Source organism: Delphinapterus leucas, chromosome 6 (assembly GCF_059928025.1).
Source record: "Delphinapterus leucas isolate spDelLeu-1000000601 "Yukka" chromosome 6, BTC_Dleu_Yukka2, whole genome shotgun sequence".
Taxonomy (NCBI): Eukaryota; Metazoa; Chordata; class Mammalia; order Artiodactyla; family Monodontidae; genus Delphinapterus; species Delphinapterus leucas.
The window spans coordinates 10,253,435-10,273,922 of record NC_143134.1 but is presented as its reverse complement, the minus strand read 5'-3'; the positions used below and the strand labels follow the sequence as shown (position 1 = coordinate 10,273,922).

Sequence of the window (20,488 nt, the reverse complement as noted above, 5' to 3'; positions counted from 1 at the left end):
GGCCAAGGAGCTACTTAAACACAGAAAAGTGGGTATGCTGTTAAATTTCACCTGATTTTTCAAATTATGAATACATGTGTTTAGCTGGTTTATAACTTGTAATTAAAATTAGGAAAAACTCCATCAATGATGAGGCGAGCCAATGATTAATAACAGCAAAATACTGCTGCTGCTGTTTTTAAATCAAAGAACATTTAACAAAACAGCCGGAGAAGATACAAGGCATGAGAGCCTGAAGTGCCAACATTGAGAGAAGAAGTAAAACAGGTAAACCCAACAGCCTTGGTCACTGTTTGCCCTGAGTCGTTTCCTGGTTCAGAGCAGCACCGTGACTGAGAGGCCCAGCTGGGAGCTTTCGCCAGTCTCACGGGGCCATGGAGACAAAACCACCAAGGCAAGTGGACTTGAACGGGCCAATATCCTGGAGAAAAGAGAACAGTTCATGCCATGATGCTTTTCCCTAAAAATATCTACAATTCCTAAACTTCGTGAGCAAGAGGCTGAGAAACCAAGCACACGGCAGTGGTTAAGAGACTAAAATGATAAGCAGAGCTGTCATCAGTTTCAAAATGCCAGAGAGACAGAAACTGAATTTAAGGGCCCAAAAAAGAGAAATCTTCGTAAACACACTTTAGTAGGCTTTCTACTAAAATCCTCAAGGGGCTGTGCCCTAAAAATAAAGTCAGCCCCCAATAGACTAACCCTCAGAAAGTCTGAAACCAGGCTGAAAATTCCCTCCATCTTTGATGGCATCATTGTAATTGGATCCTAGACTACCTGCCTACCAAAAAAAACTAAATACACTACGGTGAAGGTATCATCCAGAGTGCCTATAATTATTTGTATACAATGTCCAGCAGTCTGTAAAAAAATTACAAAGCCCATCCATCCACAGTCAGGGCCAAAAGACTGAAAACCAAGAGGAAAAAGGGGCAAAAGATACAGACCCACAGGTGATCCATACATTAGAAGACACAGACTTTAAACAAGTGATTAATAGGGAAAAACACACACACACACAAACACTGAATTTCTCCCAGAATACAGAAGTCTACTTAAAAATAATCAAATGGAGGGACTTCCTTGGCGGTCCAGCGTCAAAGAATCTGCCTTCCAATGCAGGGGACGCGGGTTCAATCCCTGGCCAGGGAGCTAAGATCCCACATGCCATGGGGCAACTAAGCCCACGTGCCACAACTACTGAGCTTGCATGCCTCAACAAGAGAGCCTGTGTGCCGCAAACTACAGAACCCATGCACCCTGGAGCCTGCGCGCCACAACTAGACAGAAGCCTGCGCACCACAGCTAGAGAGAAGCCCATGCGCCACAACGCAGAGCCCGCACCACAACGAAAGACCCTGCGTGCCTCAACAAAGACCCTGCATGCCGCAACTAAGACCCGATGCAGCCAAAAAAATAAAGAAAAAAAATAATCAAATGGAAATTTTATGACTGATAAATAACTGAAATTCAAAACTTGATAGAAAACAATGAGATAGCACTACACACCTGTTGCAACAAACCCAGAGCACTGACAACACCAAATGCTGACAAGGATGTGGAGCATTGGAACGCTCATTCGTTGCCGGGGGGAATGCAAAATGGCACAGCCACTCTGGAAGACAGTTTGGCAGTTTCTCACAAAACTAAACATAGTATTTGATCCAGCTATCATGTCCCTTGGTATTTACCCTAATGAGTTGAAATACCCAAATGAAAAAAGGAAAATACAGAAAAGAGCATAAGAGACACAAGGATCTCAGTGAAAAGATGTAACACATGTGAATGGAGTCCGAAAAGAGGGGTCGGGCGGAGGTGGGGAGCAGGGGAGATGGCAGAAACAGTATTTGAGGACACACTGGTCAAAATTATCCAAAGATGAAATAAAAAGTAAATAAATAAATCAAGTCACAATTCAGGAGTTCTAGTAACCCCAGCCAGAATAAATACAAAGAAAACCAGTTAGGCACCCTATGGTTAAGCTTCTGAAAATCCAAAGACAAAGAAAAAAGCCTTAAAAGAAGCCAGAGTAGGGGAAAATACAACTGATAGCTGACTTTTCAGCAGGAGGCAAATGACACCAAAATTACATCTTTAAAGTGTTCAAAGAAGATAACTGTAGATCTGGAATACAGCTGCAAAAATACCGTTCAAAAACAAAGGTGAAACAAAGGCTTGTAACTGTGTGAATTTATTGCTAGTAGATTATAATTAAAAGAAATACTAATGAGAGTTCTTCAGGCGGAAAGATAACTATCCCAGACAGAAACATGAAAATGCAGGATAGAATGAAGAGCAATGGAAAAAGTAAAGCCACAAAATCTAAATAGGCATTGACGTAAGATGACAATAATAATGTCTCATGCAGTTTAAAATATATAAAGAATTAACAGAGAGGACAACAATGGCACAAAAAGCAGGAGGGGGAATAAAAAGAGGTAAAGTATCGTAAGGCCCTTACATTTCCCATAAAGTGGTAAAAGTAGTAATTTACAGTAGAACTAATAAGAGTGCATGTTATAATCTCTAGAGTAACCCACCAAACAGAATATAAGAGAATGCATAACTAACAAGGTACTGGGGGGGAGAGAAAGAAAGAAAGGAAAAAAAGACAGCTGTGACGAATAGAACATAAATATAGTAGATTTGAACTTAAATATATCAGTGGTTACATTAAATGTAAATGGACTACATTTACATAAAACCAATGTGAAAAACAAAACTCATATATATGCTGGGTTTTGGTACAAAGATAGCCAAGTATTTCAATGTAACCGAGTAAAAAGTCAAGAAACAGACGTACAGAAATACATCCACTTGACAGATGACAAAGATGTCAGTGCAGTACACTGGAGAATGGAAGGTTTTTTCAATATATGAGCCAACTAGTTATCCATATGGGAAAAAAATGAACCTGAACACTTAACTCAGTAATTGCAGGTAGATTATAAATCTAAATGTGAAAGACACAAAAAATAAAACTTCTAGGAGAAAACGAGAGAATATCTTCTTGACCTTGAGGTATGGGAAGCTATCTTAAACAGAACACAAAAAGTATAAAAAATAAAGGAAAAGATTAACTGCTTTTCATTAAAATTGACGACACCTTCATCAAAAGATTCCATTAAGAGTGAAAAGGGGGCTTCCCTGATGGCGCAGTGGTTGAGAGTCTGCCTGCCGATGCAGGGGACACGGGTTCGTGCCCCAGTCCGGGAAGATCCCACATGCCGCCGAGCGGCTAAAAAAAGAGTGAAAAGGCATACCACAGAGCAAGAGAAGACATTTGCAATACATAAACCTAACGAAGGACTCAATCAGAATGCATAAAGAACTCTTATAAAATAGGCAAAAAGATTGAACAGGCACTTCAAAAGAGGCTATCTAAAAAGCCAATCAACATACCAAAGGCATTTAAACTCACAGGTCATTAGGCAAATGTAAATTAAAACCAAAATATGAGATTACTGCACCCACAATTAGAATAGCTAACATTTTAAAAACTGATAACATCAAGTATCGGTGAAGGTGTGAAGCAACCAAAACTCACACACAGCTGACAGAATGTACAGGTTACAGCCTGAGATGCGATTCTGAGGTATAAATCCTACAGAATTGTGTACATGATATGCACTAAAATATATGTATATGAAAATTCTCAGCACCATTATTATTAATAGCCAAAATCTAAAAAAAAATATTTTAATTAAAAAACCTAAATACCCTTTAAAAATATATGATGGGTAGAATAGATAAATTGCAGCATATTTACACAATGGCATACTACACGGCAATGAAAATAAATTTAACTACTGCTATATAAACAAAACAGATGAATCAAGACATAAGTAAATGACACCAGACTCAAAAGAATAGATATAGTATAAATCCATTTATATAAAGTTTAAATACCTGCAAAAGTAGTCTGTGGTGATAGAAATCAAAATAATAGTTACCTTTGAAACTGGAAGGAGGAACAAGGGAGGATTCTGGGGGAACCAGTCATGTTTTATTTGTTGATTGAGGTATATAAGTGTGTTCACTTTGTAGAAATTCATTACTTTCCACGCTTGTGATATGATGATTGCTGTGATGGTTAATTTTATGTGTCAACTTGACTGGACTTCAGGATGCCCAGATAGCTGGCAGAACATCATTTCTGGGTGTGTCCGTGAGGGTCTTTCCAGAAGAGATAAGCATTTGAATCGACAGACTAATAACTTTGCTCTCTGCCTGATTTGGGATATCTTTCTTCTGCCCTGCGGCATCAGCACTCCTGTATCTGGGCCTTCGCACTCAGACTGGGATTACGCCACTGGCTGCCCTGGTTCTCAGGCCTTTGGGTCTGGACTGGAACTACACCACCAGCTCTCCCGGGTCCCCAGTTTGCAGATGGCAGATGGTGGGACTTAGCCTTCACAATCACATGAGCCAATCTTTCATAATAAATCTCTTTCTACATGCCTCTCTCTCTCTGTGTATCCCATCAGTTCTGTTCTTCTGACAGCTCCAATTACAGCTGTATACCTCTCTGTACTATGTATACTACAATTTTAAAGTGTACCCATATACAAGGCTTTCTTTTGGGGTAATGAAAACTAGACACAAATGGTAGTTGCATAACACTGTAAAGGTACTAAATGCCACTGAACTGTACACTCTTAAAATGGTTAAGTTTATGTTACATGAAATACCACAGTGAAAAAGAAAAGTAACCCCAAAACTTGACCTCAATAAAACAATGTATATATTTATTAGCAGACATTCATGACTATAAATACTAAGAGTTGTAATGCCAAACTTACCAACTGCCGTGTCACCATCTAACAAGTTGTCATCTTCAGAAGTCTGAAAGTCCATAATCACACCTGCTCCGTCTAAAAGCTCCTCGTCACTACTCGCACTTGTTATACTGTTGTAGCTGTTTCTATAGTAGCCTCTATGAAACAGCTGCTCAGACTCCATTTAGCTGTCTGCTTATCTGAAAAAACAAAGGGGGAAAAATGGCTTTAACCTTTTCCCAACATATAATAAAAATCATCTACTTAGGGCTCCCCTGGTGGCGCAGTGGTTGAGAGTCCACCTGCCGATGCAGGGGACACGGGTTCGTGCCCCGGACTGGGAAGATCCCACATGCCGCAGAGCGGCTGGGCCTTTGAGGCATGGCCGCTGAGCCTGCGCGTCCGGAGCCTGTGCTCCGCAACGGAAGAGGCCACGACAGTGAGAGGCCCGCATACTGAAAAAAAAAAAAAAATCACCTACTTTAATAAGTCGAAGGAAACTTCTGATCTCTGTATTAAAAAAATATATATATACTAACTTGATTCACTGTAACAATAGCTAACTCTATTGTGTTAAGTCTTTGGGGATCATTTAATAATTCTATTCTCACCAAGAAGCTGTAAAAAGGAAAGAAGAATTTCTTCAGGTAGTGGTATAAAACAATCTCCAAGATCAATTGTTAAGTTAAAAGACAAAGTACAGAGAAGGGTTTATAGTACACTACAATATATGTGGGGGGTCCCCCAAAAAAGGGGCGCTGTGGTAGAGGATGAAATACAGTACACAACTGGTTGTGTATGTACAGTCCATCTCTGGAGGGAGTTCCAAGAAAGCTCCCCACAGGGAAAAGGAACAGTGACTGAAGTACCAGGTCTGAGAGGGAAACTGTATGTCCCTTTTGAATACCTTACCAGATGCAAATACTAATTTTAAAATACTGTCATTTACACATTTTTAAAATTTCATTCTCCTTTCATCATTTTAAATTTTATTTATTTATTTATTTATTTATTTTTGGCTGCGTTGGGTCTTAGTTGCTGCGCGCAGGCTTTCTCTAGTTGCGGTGAACGGGGGCTACTCTTTGTTGCGGTGCACGGGCTTCTCATTGCGGTGGCTTCTCTTGTTGCAGAGCACGGGCTCTAGGCGCGCAGGCTTCAGTAGTTGTGGCGCACGGGCTCAGTAGTTGTGGCGCACGGGCTTAGTTGCACCGTGGCATGTGGGATCCTCCCGGACCAGGGCTCGAACCCGCGTCCCCTGCATTGGCAGGCAGATTCGTAACCACTGCGCCACCAGGGAAGTCCCCATTTTAAAATTTAAACCTTCAGAGCCCATGGTCAAATATCAGCCATGAAAAGTATGATAATAGGTCACGATTTCTATTTTTTCCCAGCAGATAACAAGTAAGCACACGTTTCACTGTTCTTACTCCATACTTTAAAAACAATGTAACTCCTAAATAGTTTGATGTTTTAAACGCATCTACCTACTTGCTCAACACCCAAATGACAGTTCAACATTAGTGAGCTAGACACCAGCAACAGGCTTGAGAGGTTCGTGTGTGGGACTTGAAAGGTGAAGCCGTAGGAGCGGTCCACCCTGTAAGCCTGGTAAAGCAAGACTTCTTAGCTTTGTCATGATGAGTACAGATAGAAAGTAAAGGATGAACGGAGTGACGTGCACTCCAATTCGAGTGCTGAATTCTGGCACTGAAGATTTGAAGGGGTTTAAGATAATCTCTTGTCCTCAGTAAATGTTCCTTCGGCACATGGAAAAACAACCTCAAAGAGCTGCAGTGATTAAAAATTATTTGTAAAGCTTTTACACTTTTTAGAAAAATAAAATACTGATAACTACTTTTAAAAGGTATACTATATAAATTCCCTAACTTAAAGACCACCTGAGAGAAGGTGAAACTTGAGAGCTCTAGTCTCAGCATCTGGCACAGTGACTGGAACATAATATACAGATAATAGTGGTCAAAATGCCAGACTGTTTTCTCAATCAACCAGGTGAAAAAAGAGAAATGAATTCAGTCTTCAATAAACAAATCCTCTCTACAACAGTGTTAATCTGGTCTTGGGAGAATAACCAAAACCTAGCACCTAAGTTACAAAGAAAACATTAAGTATTTACCACTTTGCAATTTTATTAATGTTTTATGATTACCTCCACCAAAGACAGCCTATTATACTGAGACTTGTTAGAATATACTAATTAAAACAAGAGTTTTGGGCTTCCCTGGTGGCGCAGTGGTTGAGAGTCCGCCTGCCAATGCAGGGGACACGGGTTCGTGCCCTGGTCCGGGAGGACCCCACATGCTGCGGAGCGGCTGGGCCCGTGGGCCATGGCCACTGGGCCTGCACGTCCGGAGCCTGTGTTCCACAACGGGAGAGGCCTCAATAGTGAGAGGCCCGTGTACCGCCAAAAAAAAAACAAAAAACAGGAGTTTTATTTTAAGGTAAATGTTAAAATAGAATAGTATGAAAATAACTGTTTATGCTAAGAACTCTGCAGTATCCATAGAGGTGATCAAATTCAATATTGTGGCTCTTGAGTAAATAACTAAAAGGCTTTTAAAAGAAAATAAGGATTAATAGTTCAAGAGTCATTTTAATTTTGATTAGCAAATTTTGATTAGCAAAGCACATATGCTAAGATTTTGCAAAGGACACAGACATTCTATTCTTCACTTCTTTACACGACGGTCACACTAGAAGCGCTTAATACATGTGATAACATATGTCAATGAGCGTTAATTCGCTAGAGGCTATAGAACACTGAGAAATCGCTCTAAAATAAAACTGTCTGTGTCCTAGGCCCTCAATCAGCAAGTTCCAACATAGCTCCTACATTTTATCCCTGAAAGTCCTCAAAAACCACTAGTGATGACTGCTAACTTAACCCTTTCAAAATGTCTAAAAACTTCATTTCACAAACACCTCTGAGACATCTAGACTCCATACCTTTCCTTATAACAAGAGCAACCAACTCTGTTCCAAAGGTTTATTAAACTCAGGCCTGCATGGGTTCCTATTTCTATAAATTCAATAACTTAAAAAGAACTATTCTTATTAATCCAGAAATCTGTAGAGCTGACCTGTGTGATCAGCAGCCACTAGACCTGAAACACGGCTCTAAGGAGAAATACCTACTGCACTTGTAGGACTTCATGACAAAAAAGAATGTCAAGTATTTCATTAAAAATTTCATATTGATTCCATGCTGAAATAACACTTTAGATATACTGGGTTTAATAAAATATATTATTAAAATTAATCTCACCATTTCCTTTTTACCTTTTTAATGTGTATACTAAGAAATTGAAAATTTCATATGTGTCTTGAATTTGCAGCACAACTGTTTTTATTGTACAGCACTGCTATAAAATAGTCAAGATTCTATGGTAGCATAAAAGAAATACACAGAAGGAACATGGACACCAGTGTTAAATCACTCTAGGTTTCAAACTCGACTCCCAGGCTTGACTACAAAAGGCTATTTAAACCATAATACAGCAGCTGAAATTTGGCATATAAAAAATGAAAACAATACTACAAAGTCATTTTTTTCCTTTTAAATTGTCAAAAATATACTTAAAACCATTACAAAACATTATAATAGACACAGCGGCTTGCAAATATATTCTTGCAGAGCTAGGAAGAGTAGAGTTAACCCATGAAAATCTCTAGGGAGAAGGCCTGGTGCACTACAGTGAGTTCCCAAATGATCTATGTACAGTCACCCTGACCTCTGTCATCTGATCACACCACAGCCAGCATGGTCTTTTCTAAAAGCAGGTCTGATGGGTCATCTCTGCACATGCCATGGATTTAGGTCTTAATCACTTCTCACCATGCTTAGCAGACAAACTCTTCCACACAGCGCACAAAGCCCATGCAGCCCGGCCTCTGCTGCCTCTCCCGGGGCGAACATCTCCCTCTCAGCCCCACCAGGCCCGCCCCAGCCCCTGCCCTAGGCTTAGCTGCTCCCTGAGCCGGGAACAGACCCTCACCTCCTCATCTAGGTAATGCTCCGAGGCATTCTTCAGCTCTCTTTATTCAAGCATCCCTTTATTCAGTTAACAAACTCTCAGGCAAGGACTTCCCTGGTGGTGCAGTGGTTAAGAATCCACCTGCCAATGCAGGGGACACGGGTCCGTGCCCTGGTCCAGGAAGATCCCACATGCCACGGAGCAACTAAGCCTGTAAGCCACAGCTACTGAGCCTGCGCCCTAGAGCCCACATGCCACAACTACTGAAGCCTGCGCACCTAGAGCCTGTGCTCCGCAACAAGAGAAGCCACCGCAATGAGAAGCCCGTGCACCACAACCAAGAGTAGCCCCTGCTCCCCACAACTAGAGAAAGGCCGCGTGCAGCAATGAAGACCCAACGAACGCAGCCAAAAATAAAAATTAATTAATTAATTTAAAGAAACCCTCTCAAGCAGAGTTTACTATATGTCAGGCACCATCCTAGGCACATTACAAGTTAACTCATTTAAGACTGGGACTAAATACAACCAAAACGCTAAATCTTAGGTGCTGTTATCATCCTCATTTAACAGATGAGGAAACTGAGGCACAAAGAGTTGCAGTAACTGGCCCAAAGTCATGCAGCTGTAAGGAAAGCCTTCCTAACCTACCTCCTACCCGGGCCAGGCTTCCCTGACCAGGTCAAATTCTCACTGTGAGTTCTCACACCTCTCCTTGACAGCACTTAGCCCAGGTGTAACGTCACCCCGATTCACGTGATAAGTCCTCCCCTCCGGAGGGTGGCATGAGGCCTGGCTGTGCCCATCTGTACTCAACTCTGCAATGTTTAGCACAGTACCACGCACCTACGAGGGGTTCACTTTTTTAAATTAAACTTTTTATTTCGAGATACTGTGATTTCACATGTGGTTGTAAATAATACAGAGCTCCTATGTACCCTTTACTCAGTTTCTTCCAACGGTAACTTCTTGCACATCATGATATTGACACTGACTGACACAGAACTTTCCATCACAAGGACCCCTCGTGCTGCCCTTTACAGCCTCACCCACTTTCTTCCAGTCCCCCACCCCTTCCTTAACCCCTGGCAACCCATAATCTGCTTTCTATTTCTAAAACTCTTCCACTTCAACAACGTTGTATAAATGGAATCGTACAGTCGACCATTTCGGGGATTAGCTCTCTGCACTCAGCATGACTCTCATCCAGGGGTTGTGTGTGTCAACAGTTCTTCCCTCTTCATTGCTAAATAGTGCTCCACGATACGGACACACCACATATGTTTGTCTAGCCATTCACCCGTGGAAGAATTATCTGCCTCTTTTCTAGGTTTGGGCTATTATAAACAAAGCTGCTATAAATATTCACGTACAGATTTTTTGTGAACTTAAGGCTTCATTTCTCTGGGATAAAAGCCAAGGAGTGCAACAGCTGGGCCATATGGTAACTGCATGGCTGGCTTTTAAAGAAACTGCCAGTTTAACATCCCAACTTTACAGCCCTACCAACAATGTATGGGTGAGCCTGTTTCTCCACATCCTTACCAGCACTTGGTGGTGTCGGTTTTTTTTTTTTTTTTTAGCCATTCTGATAGGTGTGTAGTGGTATCTCACTGTTCTTTTCATTTGTATTTCCCTAATGGCTGATGACGTTGAACATATTCTTACGTGCTTACTTGCTACCTGCATGTCCTCCTCGGTGAAATGAATGTTCATATCTTTTGCCGATCTTCTAACTGGATTGTTTTACTTCCCAGTTTCATATTTTAGAATATATATTCTAGATACTAGTCCTTTGTCAGATATGTTGCTTGCAAATATTTTCTCCCACTCTGTAGCTTGGTTTTCTTCCTTTTGATAGGGTCTATCACAGAGCAAAAGTAATTTTGATGAAGTTCAACTTGTCAGTATTTCCCTTAAGGAGTGTGCTTTTGGCGTCAACTCTAGGAAATTTACCTACCAAAGATTTCCTCCTAAATTTTTTCCTAAAATTTTTATAGCCTTACATGTTACATTTAAGTCTGTGGTCCATGTTGAGTGAATCTTTGTATAAGTTGTAAGACACAGGTTGAAGTTTGTTTTTGTTTTTGGACGTATGGATAGCCAACTGCTCCAATGCCATTTGCCAAAAAAGTTATCTTCCTGGGCTTCCCTGGTGGCGCAGTGGTTGAGAGTCCACCTGCCGATGCAGGGGACGCGGGTTCGTGCCCTGGTCCGGGAAGATCCCACGTGCCGCAGAGCGGCTGGGCCCGTGAGCCATGGCTGCTGAGCCTGCGCGTCCGGAGCCTGTGCTCCGCAGTGGGAGAGGCCACAACAGTGAGAGGCCCGCATACCACAAAAAAAAAAAAAAAAAAAAGTTATTTTCCTTCCACTGAATTGTTTGGGGGTCTCTGTCAAAAATTAGTGGGGCATATTTGTGTGAGTCTATTTCAGACTTCTCTGTTCTGTTTCGTTGATCTGTGTGTCTATACCTAGAACAGTAAGGACAGTATTGACTACTGGAGCTCTTGAAATTGGATAGATTGATTTCTCACACTTGGTTCTTATTTTTCAAAATTGTTTTGGTTATTCTAGTTCCTCTGCCTTTCCATATAAATTTTGGAATAGTCTGGTCTATATCTACAGAACCTTGCTGGGTCAATTAATGTCTATAGTATGAATGAATAGCAAATGCCTAACGGATGACGGATACATCTGTACTTGGATGTTGCATGGGAACCCGAATTCAACAAGACCTAAGCCAAATACATATTTGCCCCAAACTTGCTCGTCCTCCCCCTCTCCCTATCTCAGTTTACAGGATCACCATCTACCTCGTAGCCAAAGTCAGTTCTGAGAGTCACTGATTAATGCATTTAACAACCATCTGCTGAGCACCCAGCATGTGCTGGGGTGATGAGTAAGAAATGGTCCCTATTCCCAAGGCAGTGAACGTGAAAGACAGACAAACAATGACATATGGTGTGAGAAGCACCAGAGGAGAAGTATGCTCAAGGTACATGATGACACTGAGCAGGAACAAGCTGCTGCCTGGGAAAGTCTGCAAACACTGAAAGAGGAAATGAGCACTGAAGGATTAGGACGCATCAACTAGGCCAACTATGAGGTGCCAAGTCAATAAAGGAAAAGAAAAAAGTACATGCAAAACCACAGCAGCATAATAAGACCTGCTCGGGTAGCTTATGGAAGAGGCAGGGGCTGGAGAGTAGCCGGGGAGGTGGACGGACGCCAGAGAAAGGCAGGCGCTCCTAGGTCCTGCTGAGGAACTTACTCGTGACAACACGTGGGAAACCATTAAGAGGTTTAAAAGAGAAATCACCTGATCAGATACAAACTTTAACAAGGCAACAGCAGCAGCAGTGTGGAAGGCAGAGGAGAAGGGCAAGAGTGACCCGGGGAGGACTCCAGGAGACCTTGAAGAGCCCTGGACACAGCACAGTGAGGTCATCACCGAACTGAGTCATGGCCACATGAAGAAGTAGGAAGGGCTGCGAGGGACATTTAAGAGGCCATGGTAGCTAACAAAACGCGAGGAACGTGAAGGAGAAATCTAAGGTATCTGCTCGGTTTCTGACTTGACTGATTCAAAACAGCTGGAAGAAACAAAGTGCAGTCTCCAGCAGCTTGTAGGACTCAGAACCAGAGCATTCTTTCCAACAGCAGGATTACACACCCAGGCTTTAGTCCTATTCCAGGCCAGACTGCAGTGAGGGGATGGCGACCCTGAGTGCACCAGTCTAGCCCCAGAACTGCAGACACTGAGCGGTTCAGCACCAGAACTGGGGGGTGGGGAGCAGAACGAGGGAGACCTGGAACCCAGAGCCTGAGGGAGGCACGCTGCTTCTTCATAGCTTCCAACAAGGTTCTGCCCTCTCATCAAGGGGACTGGGTAGGCCTGAGGACCATGGCTAAGTTGCAAAGGCGTGTCAGTCAGCTATCTGACAGAACAGCAGGCACAATCAACCCCAGAGAAAGAAGAAAAGAAAATCCCAAATGTCAGCAGCCAAAGAGATGAACAAAAGTCTCAAGAGAAGGTCTTCCCTGGTTGCACAGTGGTTAGGAATCTGCCTGCCAATGCAGGGGACACGGGTTCGAGCCCTGGTCCGGGAAGATCCCACATGTCACGGAGCAACTAAGCCCGTGAGCCACAACTACTGAGCCTGTGCTCTAGAACCCGCGAGCCAGAACTACTGAGCCCACGTGCCACAACTACTGAAGCCCAAGTGCCTAGAGCCCATGCTCCGCAACAAGAGAAGCCACCGCAATAAGAAGCCCGCGCATTGCAACGAAGACCCAACACAGCCAAAAATTTAAAAACAAACAAACAAAAAGTCTCAACAGCAATAACCGGAGGGAGGTGGAACTCTGACTGATGTAGCCACTTGGAAGTAAGGAGCTTCCTCATGTAAATATTTCAAGAACTAGGTGTGCGAAAGACTTGTCAAAGATTAAAACGTGACAATGAATTTCAACACGATCACTTACACATTTACTAAAGTTTGTAAAATGGCCACTCGTGTACCAGAAACTGTAAAAAAAAAAAATACAGATAAAATTTTTATTTATTAATGGCATCATATCTGTATAGGCCTTACAGCTTTCAATAAACTTCAGCATAAATCACATAATATACTATCCTCAAAAGGGATATGGTAATTTTTTCCTATAAATTACTATATATCCATATAATGACAGGCAACGCATGACAGATGTCACAGAAGACACTGAAATTGTTACAAGAGCTCGGGGAAAAGATTGCATCCATCTGTAATTGATGATGAGAAGACTTCTTTGGAAGAGACACACTTGAACGGGATCTTAAAAGGTAAGTGGGAGGGATTCTCTGGCAGTCCACTGGTTAGGACTCGTGCTTTCACTGCCAGGGGTCCAGGCTCAAACTCTGGGAGGAGAATTAAGATCCTGCAAGGCACGTGGTGTGGCCAAAAAAAAGGTAAGCGGGATTTTATGGGGCAGAGGTGGGAGAAGAGGTTAGTTCATTGAAGCAACAGTGAAGCATTGGTGTGAATCAAGCCATGGAGCCAAGAAGGTGACAAAGACATTTGGCGATGAGTGAGTGCGTACAGAGAACACAAGTCCAATGCAAGGTTTCGTGGTCAGATAAGTCTGGGTAATAAAACATACCCTGTGTAGAATTGTAATGGTTAACAGAATAAGAAAGGTTCTTGAGAAAACCTGTAGTAAACATTAACTTCGTAAACAAAATTTATTAAAAGTTTCTCAAATTTATTTCAGCAGGGAATGACCCCTCTACCCATTATAACATCATGAAACTTAGATCAGAACATCACTATATTAAAAAAGAATGTACCCTAATACAAATTGTCAGTACTTACAAGACATGACAGTAATGAAACGCATTTCTCCCCAAAGTAATATTTCTTGATATTTTATCCTACTGTCCATTAAGTTAGCTGCATGTCCAAATCACTGCACCTTAGATATTTCTCTTCAAAAAAGTATTAAATGGATAACCTGCTAAAGAAAGTGGCTTTCTGTTCTGAAGAAAATTTCCCAGATTCATAAATATTTTTAGATCCAGTCAAAAGATAACTGCTAGATGATTTTAAAAGGAAAAACACACACACAAATATAAAAGTCAGACTATAACAAGTAAAAAGGTAAACAATCCAACAAAAAGATGCTGTGGAAAACTTAGACTTTGAAAACTAAATAATTTCCATGACTTTACAAGACAGAAACTGTTCAACTACTTCCCATGAGGGCAAGAAATGTATTTACCTGACATGGTTCCAATCAAAGTTGCAGATCAAATCTCTCTATATTTCAGCAATGCAAATGGGCATTTTCCCCACGTGGGTTCACCTTTCATTTTATACTTAACCTTATACTTAACCAAAGAACACTGATCTTTAAGAATCAAAATGTATCATAGCTACAATGTTTATATACACATGTGAAAGTGCATAATTAAAAAACACAAGAAGAGTTTATTAGAGTAGTGGCGTGAGGATTAAAAAAAAGATTTTCCAGAGTTTCTGTAATTTTACATTATTTTTATAACTGAAGAATAAATGGACCTGTGCTGCCATGTCTCTCACCCCATCTTTTCTTCCAGCATTTTGTTGAGTCTCGCTCGCAATGAAGCGCAGCCAGTGAGAGCAAGAGCTCTGAAATCACATTGCCAGGCTTCAGTCTCAGTTCTGACACTGACTGAGACCTTGGGCAAATTAATTAAATCCTCTATGCCTCAGTTTCCACAGCTCTATAACGGGAAAAATCAAAGTACCTACTTCAAGGGGTTGGAGTGAGAATTGAGATAATCCACAAAACCACTTAGGAAAGATCCTGAACCATAGAATTCACTGAATAAATATTAACACTTATCATATTTTAGATCCCTGATGAAAAGTCTGACTAGAAACTAAGATGAAAGCTCTACAAAGCAGTGATAGTGGCCAAACCTCACAGGATACTGCTTTGATATCTGACCCACCACAGAGATCAAATCTGGCTTCCTGAGCCATCTGAAAATTATTACCAACATGTCACAACAGGAAACGGAAAGCTTATCACCAACATGACCTGGAAAACAGCCAATTCACTGACATAAAATCCTAACCTCAGCAAATCCTTCCCCTAAACTGTATATATCCAAAACCGGGTTAAATATTGGCATTCCTAATGAGCTATGTATGATTGAAAACACATGCTAAAACACAAGTTCGAACTAAAGTTGTAGGTACTATACATTCATATTGACCTCTTAAAATAATGTGACCTGTTTTTCAAACAAAGATTCAGTCTTTGAAGAGTGTGGGGAGTTAGGTGTGGGAGAGCTGCAATCTGCCTTGGGTTCTTCCAACAGTGTCTGTTCCTATTAACCAGAGGTCATAAAAGCTGGCTTAAGCTGAGTAAATAACTGCAGGGCACACACCTGGTTTTTAAGCCACAGTCTGTAACAAGAAAATCAGCAACAGCACCTTTTAGGATGAAATCAACAACCTATACACGAGCATTTTAACTTCTCTGTGTACTCCCATGCTACACAGACAGTATTTTCCAGTGACTCACAGAAGCAAGTAAAATTGACTGACATCAGGTAAATTATTTCCATGCCGACCTCATCAAGAAAAGATTCTTCTAAATTAACTCTTGAGAGATGAAAAGTAAAGCATTTCTGTAAAGATTCAACAATCAAAGACAAACCACAGTGAAGCTGCTGTAACTGAACTGCATGCTGTAAACTCAAAAAAGTTTATAGTTTGCAGAACTGAACTTTTGAATTACCAAAGAGAAAAAATGGTACGGTCACTGTTGATTCATTTCTTATTAAAAAAAAAAAAAAAAATTTTCTTCCAAAGGAAACACAAATCTCGGTCTCTAATATGCATAAAGTATGTGTAATTATCTTCTAGGTGCTCCGGTTTTGAAATGCTATACAAATAAAGCACATTATATACAATATCGATTTCTGAGTCTAAGGTGGTTTCCGGTCCAAGTCTAAGAACAAAACACAAATGTTACATATACACACAAACTATGTCTTGATATACACATAAATCTAAAGAGACACTGAACTTTATATTTGGGCAAATTTCGCAAAAGTAAAACCCACAATTAATCTCTTCCTGGCACCTACGTCCATTCTGCTCAAAGGTCTTTCGGCGGTTCCCGAAGGAAGCAGGTGAAAGCTCAGAGAACGCCCGCGGGCCACACCTGCTGCGGGCAGGGTCAGCGTCCCAGGACGGAGAGGCTAGCGGCCCGCCCCTGCCCCGCGGACGCCACGGCCCCGGACCCCCTGCCGCCGCCGCCACTCACCTCGCCGCTCAGAGGCAGACAGCAGCCCCGGGGCCGCGTCCTGCGCCGCCGGCGGGCTCCGCATCTGAGGGCGGCCGGCGCGGCCAGCCCCACCGCGACCGCAACCCACGGGCTCAGCCGGGAGGGAGCCGCATCAAGTTGCAGCCGCCGGCTCCGGGGCCCTGGACTCGACCCGCTGCTGCCCCGAATCAAACACGACCGCCTCCGAGCTCACCTCCCTCTGGAGGGCCCACAGCTGCAGCCATGCTCCAACTCGGGGAGGAACTGGAGCGGCCGGCCACCAGCACCCCTCCTCGGCGCTCGGCCCGACTCCGGCCGCGGGCGACGGGACCGCAGGAAGGACTGCGGCTCGGGACCGTACCGCCCGACCCACCGACCCCAGGAAGCCGACAGGAGCGGCGCTAGCAGGGCCGACAGGTGCGTCGGCGCCTGACGTCACCGCGTAGCCGTGAACGGCCGGTCGGAGCCGCGTAGACGCCCATTGGGCCGTGTGGGAACAGGGGGCGGGACGCGTGGAGGCAGTAGGCGGGACCTTTTGAAGCAGGGGCGGGGCTTGTGGAGGATGGGGAGGGACTTGTGGCGGCAGGGGGCGGGCCGCGTGGGAGCGGTAGGCGGGCCAGTGGAGGCGGGGGGCGGGCCGTGTGTGGGTAGTGGGAGGGCCGTGCGAGGCAGTGGGCGGGGCCGTGGCGCCTTGGGGCGGGGCAGGCTGGGGGCGCGACCTTTCCTAGCTGGTGGGTCACGCCCCTCGCGGTGTGGGGTCCTCGTCTTGGTGACCTCGCGAGAGGACTGAGGTGGCACTGGGCCGCTCTCCCCGAAGGGCACTGCGCGCAGTCCGGCGGATCTCAGGTTCGCGTTCGGCGTCGGCGGGACCTCGGCGTCCAGCAGCGCGGAGACTGGGCTACCGTGGCGGGAGCGTTGATTCCGTGGGCAGCCGGTCTGTCTGAGCTTACGCGCGGACCCGGCTCCGCGCCGGCACCCGGTTAGCCTTTATGAATTGTCAAAAATAATGCTTGTTAATTGACTATTTTGGGGAAAACATGTAACCTGAGGACTCGAATGGCAGAGCTGAATTGATTTCCTTTTGGCAGACAGCTGTGGAACTCCTCAGGCGCGCCAGTGCGGAATCCCAGAGCAGGGAGGGCCGCACAAGGACAGTCCAGGACGCGGCTCTGCGGCGTGGGGACGTCCTGAATCCCACAGGTGACCTCTGACCTGGAGCTGGGGGGGGCGGGGAGGGGATGTCCAACAGCACCTGCTGGAATGAGAGGACGGAGCTCTGCGGCGTGGGGACGTCCTGAATTCCGCAGGTGACCTCTGACCTGGAGCTGGGGGGGCGGGGGGGATGTCCAACAGCACCTGGTGGCAAGGAAAGGAAGAAGTGTAAAGGCGAATGGTGCCCTGCTGTTACTGGAATGTAGGTGGAAGGGGGATGAGGAGGTGGGTTGTTGATGAAGTTGTATGGAAGAGTTTGTGTTTTATCCCAGGTAACTGGGAGTTGTTGAAACGGTTGTGGTTGTTGTTGTTTGAGTAGTTTTTCCTGCACAATTTTTATTATGAAAATTTTCAAACCCAAAATACCTGAGCGTATGAAATGAGTTTATTGCATACTCAAATATGGTTTTTCATTTCTTTAAGGTATATGATAAACACTCTAAAATTTTCGGTCTTAAAAGTCTGAAGTCGGGCTTCCCTGGTGGCACAGTGGTTAAGAACCCGCCTGCCAATGCAGGGGACACGGGTTCGAGCCCTGGTCCAGGAAGATCCCACATGCTGCGGAGCAACTAAGCCCGTGTGCCACAACTACTGAGCCCGTGTGCCACAACTACTGAGCCCGCGTGCCTAGAGCCCGTGCTCCGGAACAAGAGAAGCCACCACAACGAAGAGTAACCCCCGCTCACCGCAAATAGAGAAAGCCCACGCACAGCAATGAAGACCCAATGCAGCCAAAGATAAATAAAAGAATAAGATTTTTTTTTAAGTCTAACATCAACTTACAGTAGCTGCATTTAACATGGAAATGTTTTAATCATGGGCATGATGGGATCAGTCATCTAGATGCAAAAATCCTGCTGTATTAGCTTCATCTATATTCAGGTGTAATTTTTTACCCTGAAACTTGTGACAGTCGGAGGCAGACATTATGAAACTCTCCCCAAAGATACTTCAACATGCATCTCAAGAATAACACCTCTCCAACACGATCAAATATCACAGCTAGGAAGTTAACAATAAATCCCTCATATCGTCTGATAACCAGGCTATATTTAAATTTTGCCAGTTGTCAACAACAACGAAACATCTTTTGCAGACTTTTTTTTCAAACCAGGATCCAGACAAGTGTCTTTTTTTTTTTTTTTTTTTTTTTTTTTGGCGGTACGCGGGCCTTTCACTGTTGCGGCCTCTCCCATTGCGGAGCATAGGCTCCAGACGCGCAGACTCAGCGGCCATGGCTCATGGGCCCAGCCGCTCCGCGGCATGTGGGATCTTCCCGGACCAGGGTACGAATCCATGTCCCCTGCATTGGCAGGCAGACTCTCAACCACTGCGCCACCAGGGAAGCCCCAGACAAGTTTTAAACGTTGCATTTTGGTTATGTTTCTTACATCTCTTTTATTGTTCAACAGCCCCTCCAATTTTTCATAGCACTGATGTTTTAAAGAGACAAGTTGCCTTGTAGAATGTTGCACGTTGAACTGTTGTCTTTTAATTGTAAGAGTAATCATGGCTTGTGTGGATTGACTGTGTCCCCAAAGAACCCCCTCCCTCCCCTACCCCATGCTTTATTTGGAAGTAGGGTCTTACAGACGTGATCAAGGAAAGTTATTAGAATGGGCCCTAATTCAACCGGACTGGTGTCCTCAGAAGAGAAGAGACACAAAGACAGACATACAGGAAGATGGCATGTGAAAATGGAGGCAGAGACTGGAATGATGCTGTTCAGAGCTAAGGAGTGCCGGGGGCACCAGAAGCTGGAAGAAGTAAGGAAGGATTCTCCCCGAGGGCCCTTCAGGAGAGCAGACCTGCTGACACCTTGATTTCAGACTTCTGGCCTCCAGAACTGTGTGAGAATAAATTTCTGTTGTTTTAAGACCCCCAGTTTGTGGTACTTTGTATGAAAATATGAAATGCAAGCTGATGTCATCCTGTACAACCTGACCAACCTTAGTGCCGCTCACCACAAAAAGATACTATTAAGTATGTCTTGGATATCTTTCCAGGGACTTTTTAGGCATGTGCAAACATATTACGTACATAAAATGATGGAGGAAACTTTATTCACCAGTAGCCCTGTTAAGAGATAACTGGCTTGGCTTGGCCAAACCTTCTGGTAAGTGTTTAGGGTAGGAGACCCTAGATAGGTCTCAGCTGGTTCCTAGAGTCCAGGGAAGCACGTGGAGGGAGAGGAGGCTGTTTTCCTTTGGAGAGGGGAAAGGAGCCCTGTCGACCGGGAGAAGGTGGGGTAAGTGCTGAAGGAGGGTTTGCTGTCGAGTGTTGCACAGCAGGGTGTGCAAGAGAAGCTTCTTTGCCTCCCTACCAAATTGTATCAAACTCTGTATCACACACTAATGCTTTTGATTATGTACACTTTGGGGGCCCTCCAGTAAAACACAAGAGAGTAATGAATATCTGATCTAAATATGTATTTTTTTGTACCTTTGAGGCACATAGCACTCTATAAGCATTAATATCAACATTCTAGATTCAACTCATCCTTTTTGATAGCTGCATACAACATATCATATAAAAGGTCTTTAAGTAGGGTCTGGTGACATGATTCTACTTGTTGTTGTAGGACTGAGGCCGCTGTTTTGTTGCTTTCTTGCCAGCTGTTAACCGGAGATCACTCTAAGCTCCTAGATGTCGGTCTCCAGTCCCAACCACATGGCTCTCACAACGTAGTGACTTACCTCTTCAAAGC

The 20,488-nt window shown here is 43.8% G+C and overlaps 1 protein-coding gene across 11 annotated transcripts in view; it reads right to left on the bottom strand.

Annotated features, from left to right (window-relative positions):
* The window catches only part of CLCN3 (Cl-/H+ antiporter 3), a 91,134-nt gene extending 74,124 nt beyond the window's left edge, over positions 1-17,010 (bottom strand). For 3 of the 11 annotated variants that reach the window (XM_089912685.1, XM_022594867.3, XM_089912686.1), the window contains exons 1-2: positions 16,570-17,008; positions 4,803-4,978 (exon numbers count right to left, since the gene is read on the bottom strand). In XM_089912685.1, the coding sequence (XP_089768811.1) occupies positions 4,803-4,962 (160 nt within the window). In that variant the 5' untranslated portion in view covers positions 4,963-4,978; positions 16,570-17,008. The other 8 variants (XR_016393459.1, XM_089912684.1, XM_089912690.1 and 5 more) reach the window with 6 other exon arrangements.
* Positions 17,011-20,488: the final 3,478 nt, after the last annotated feature.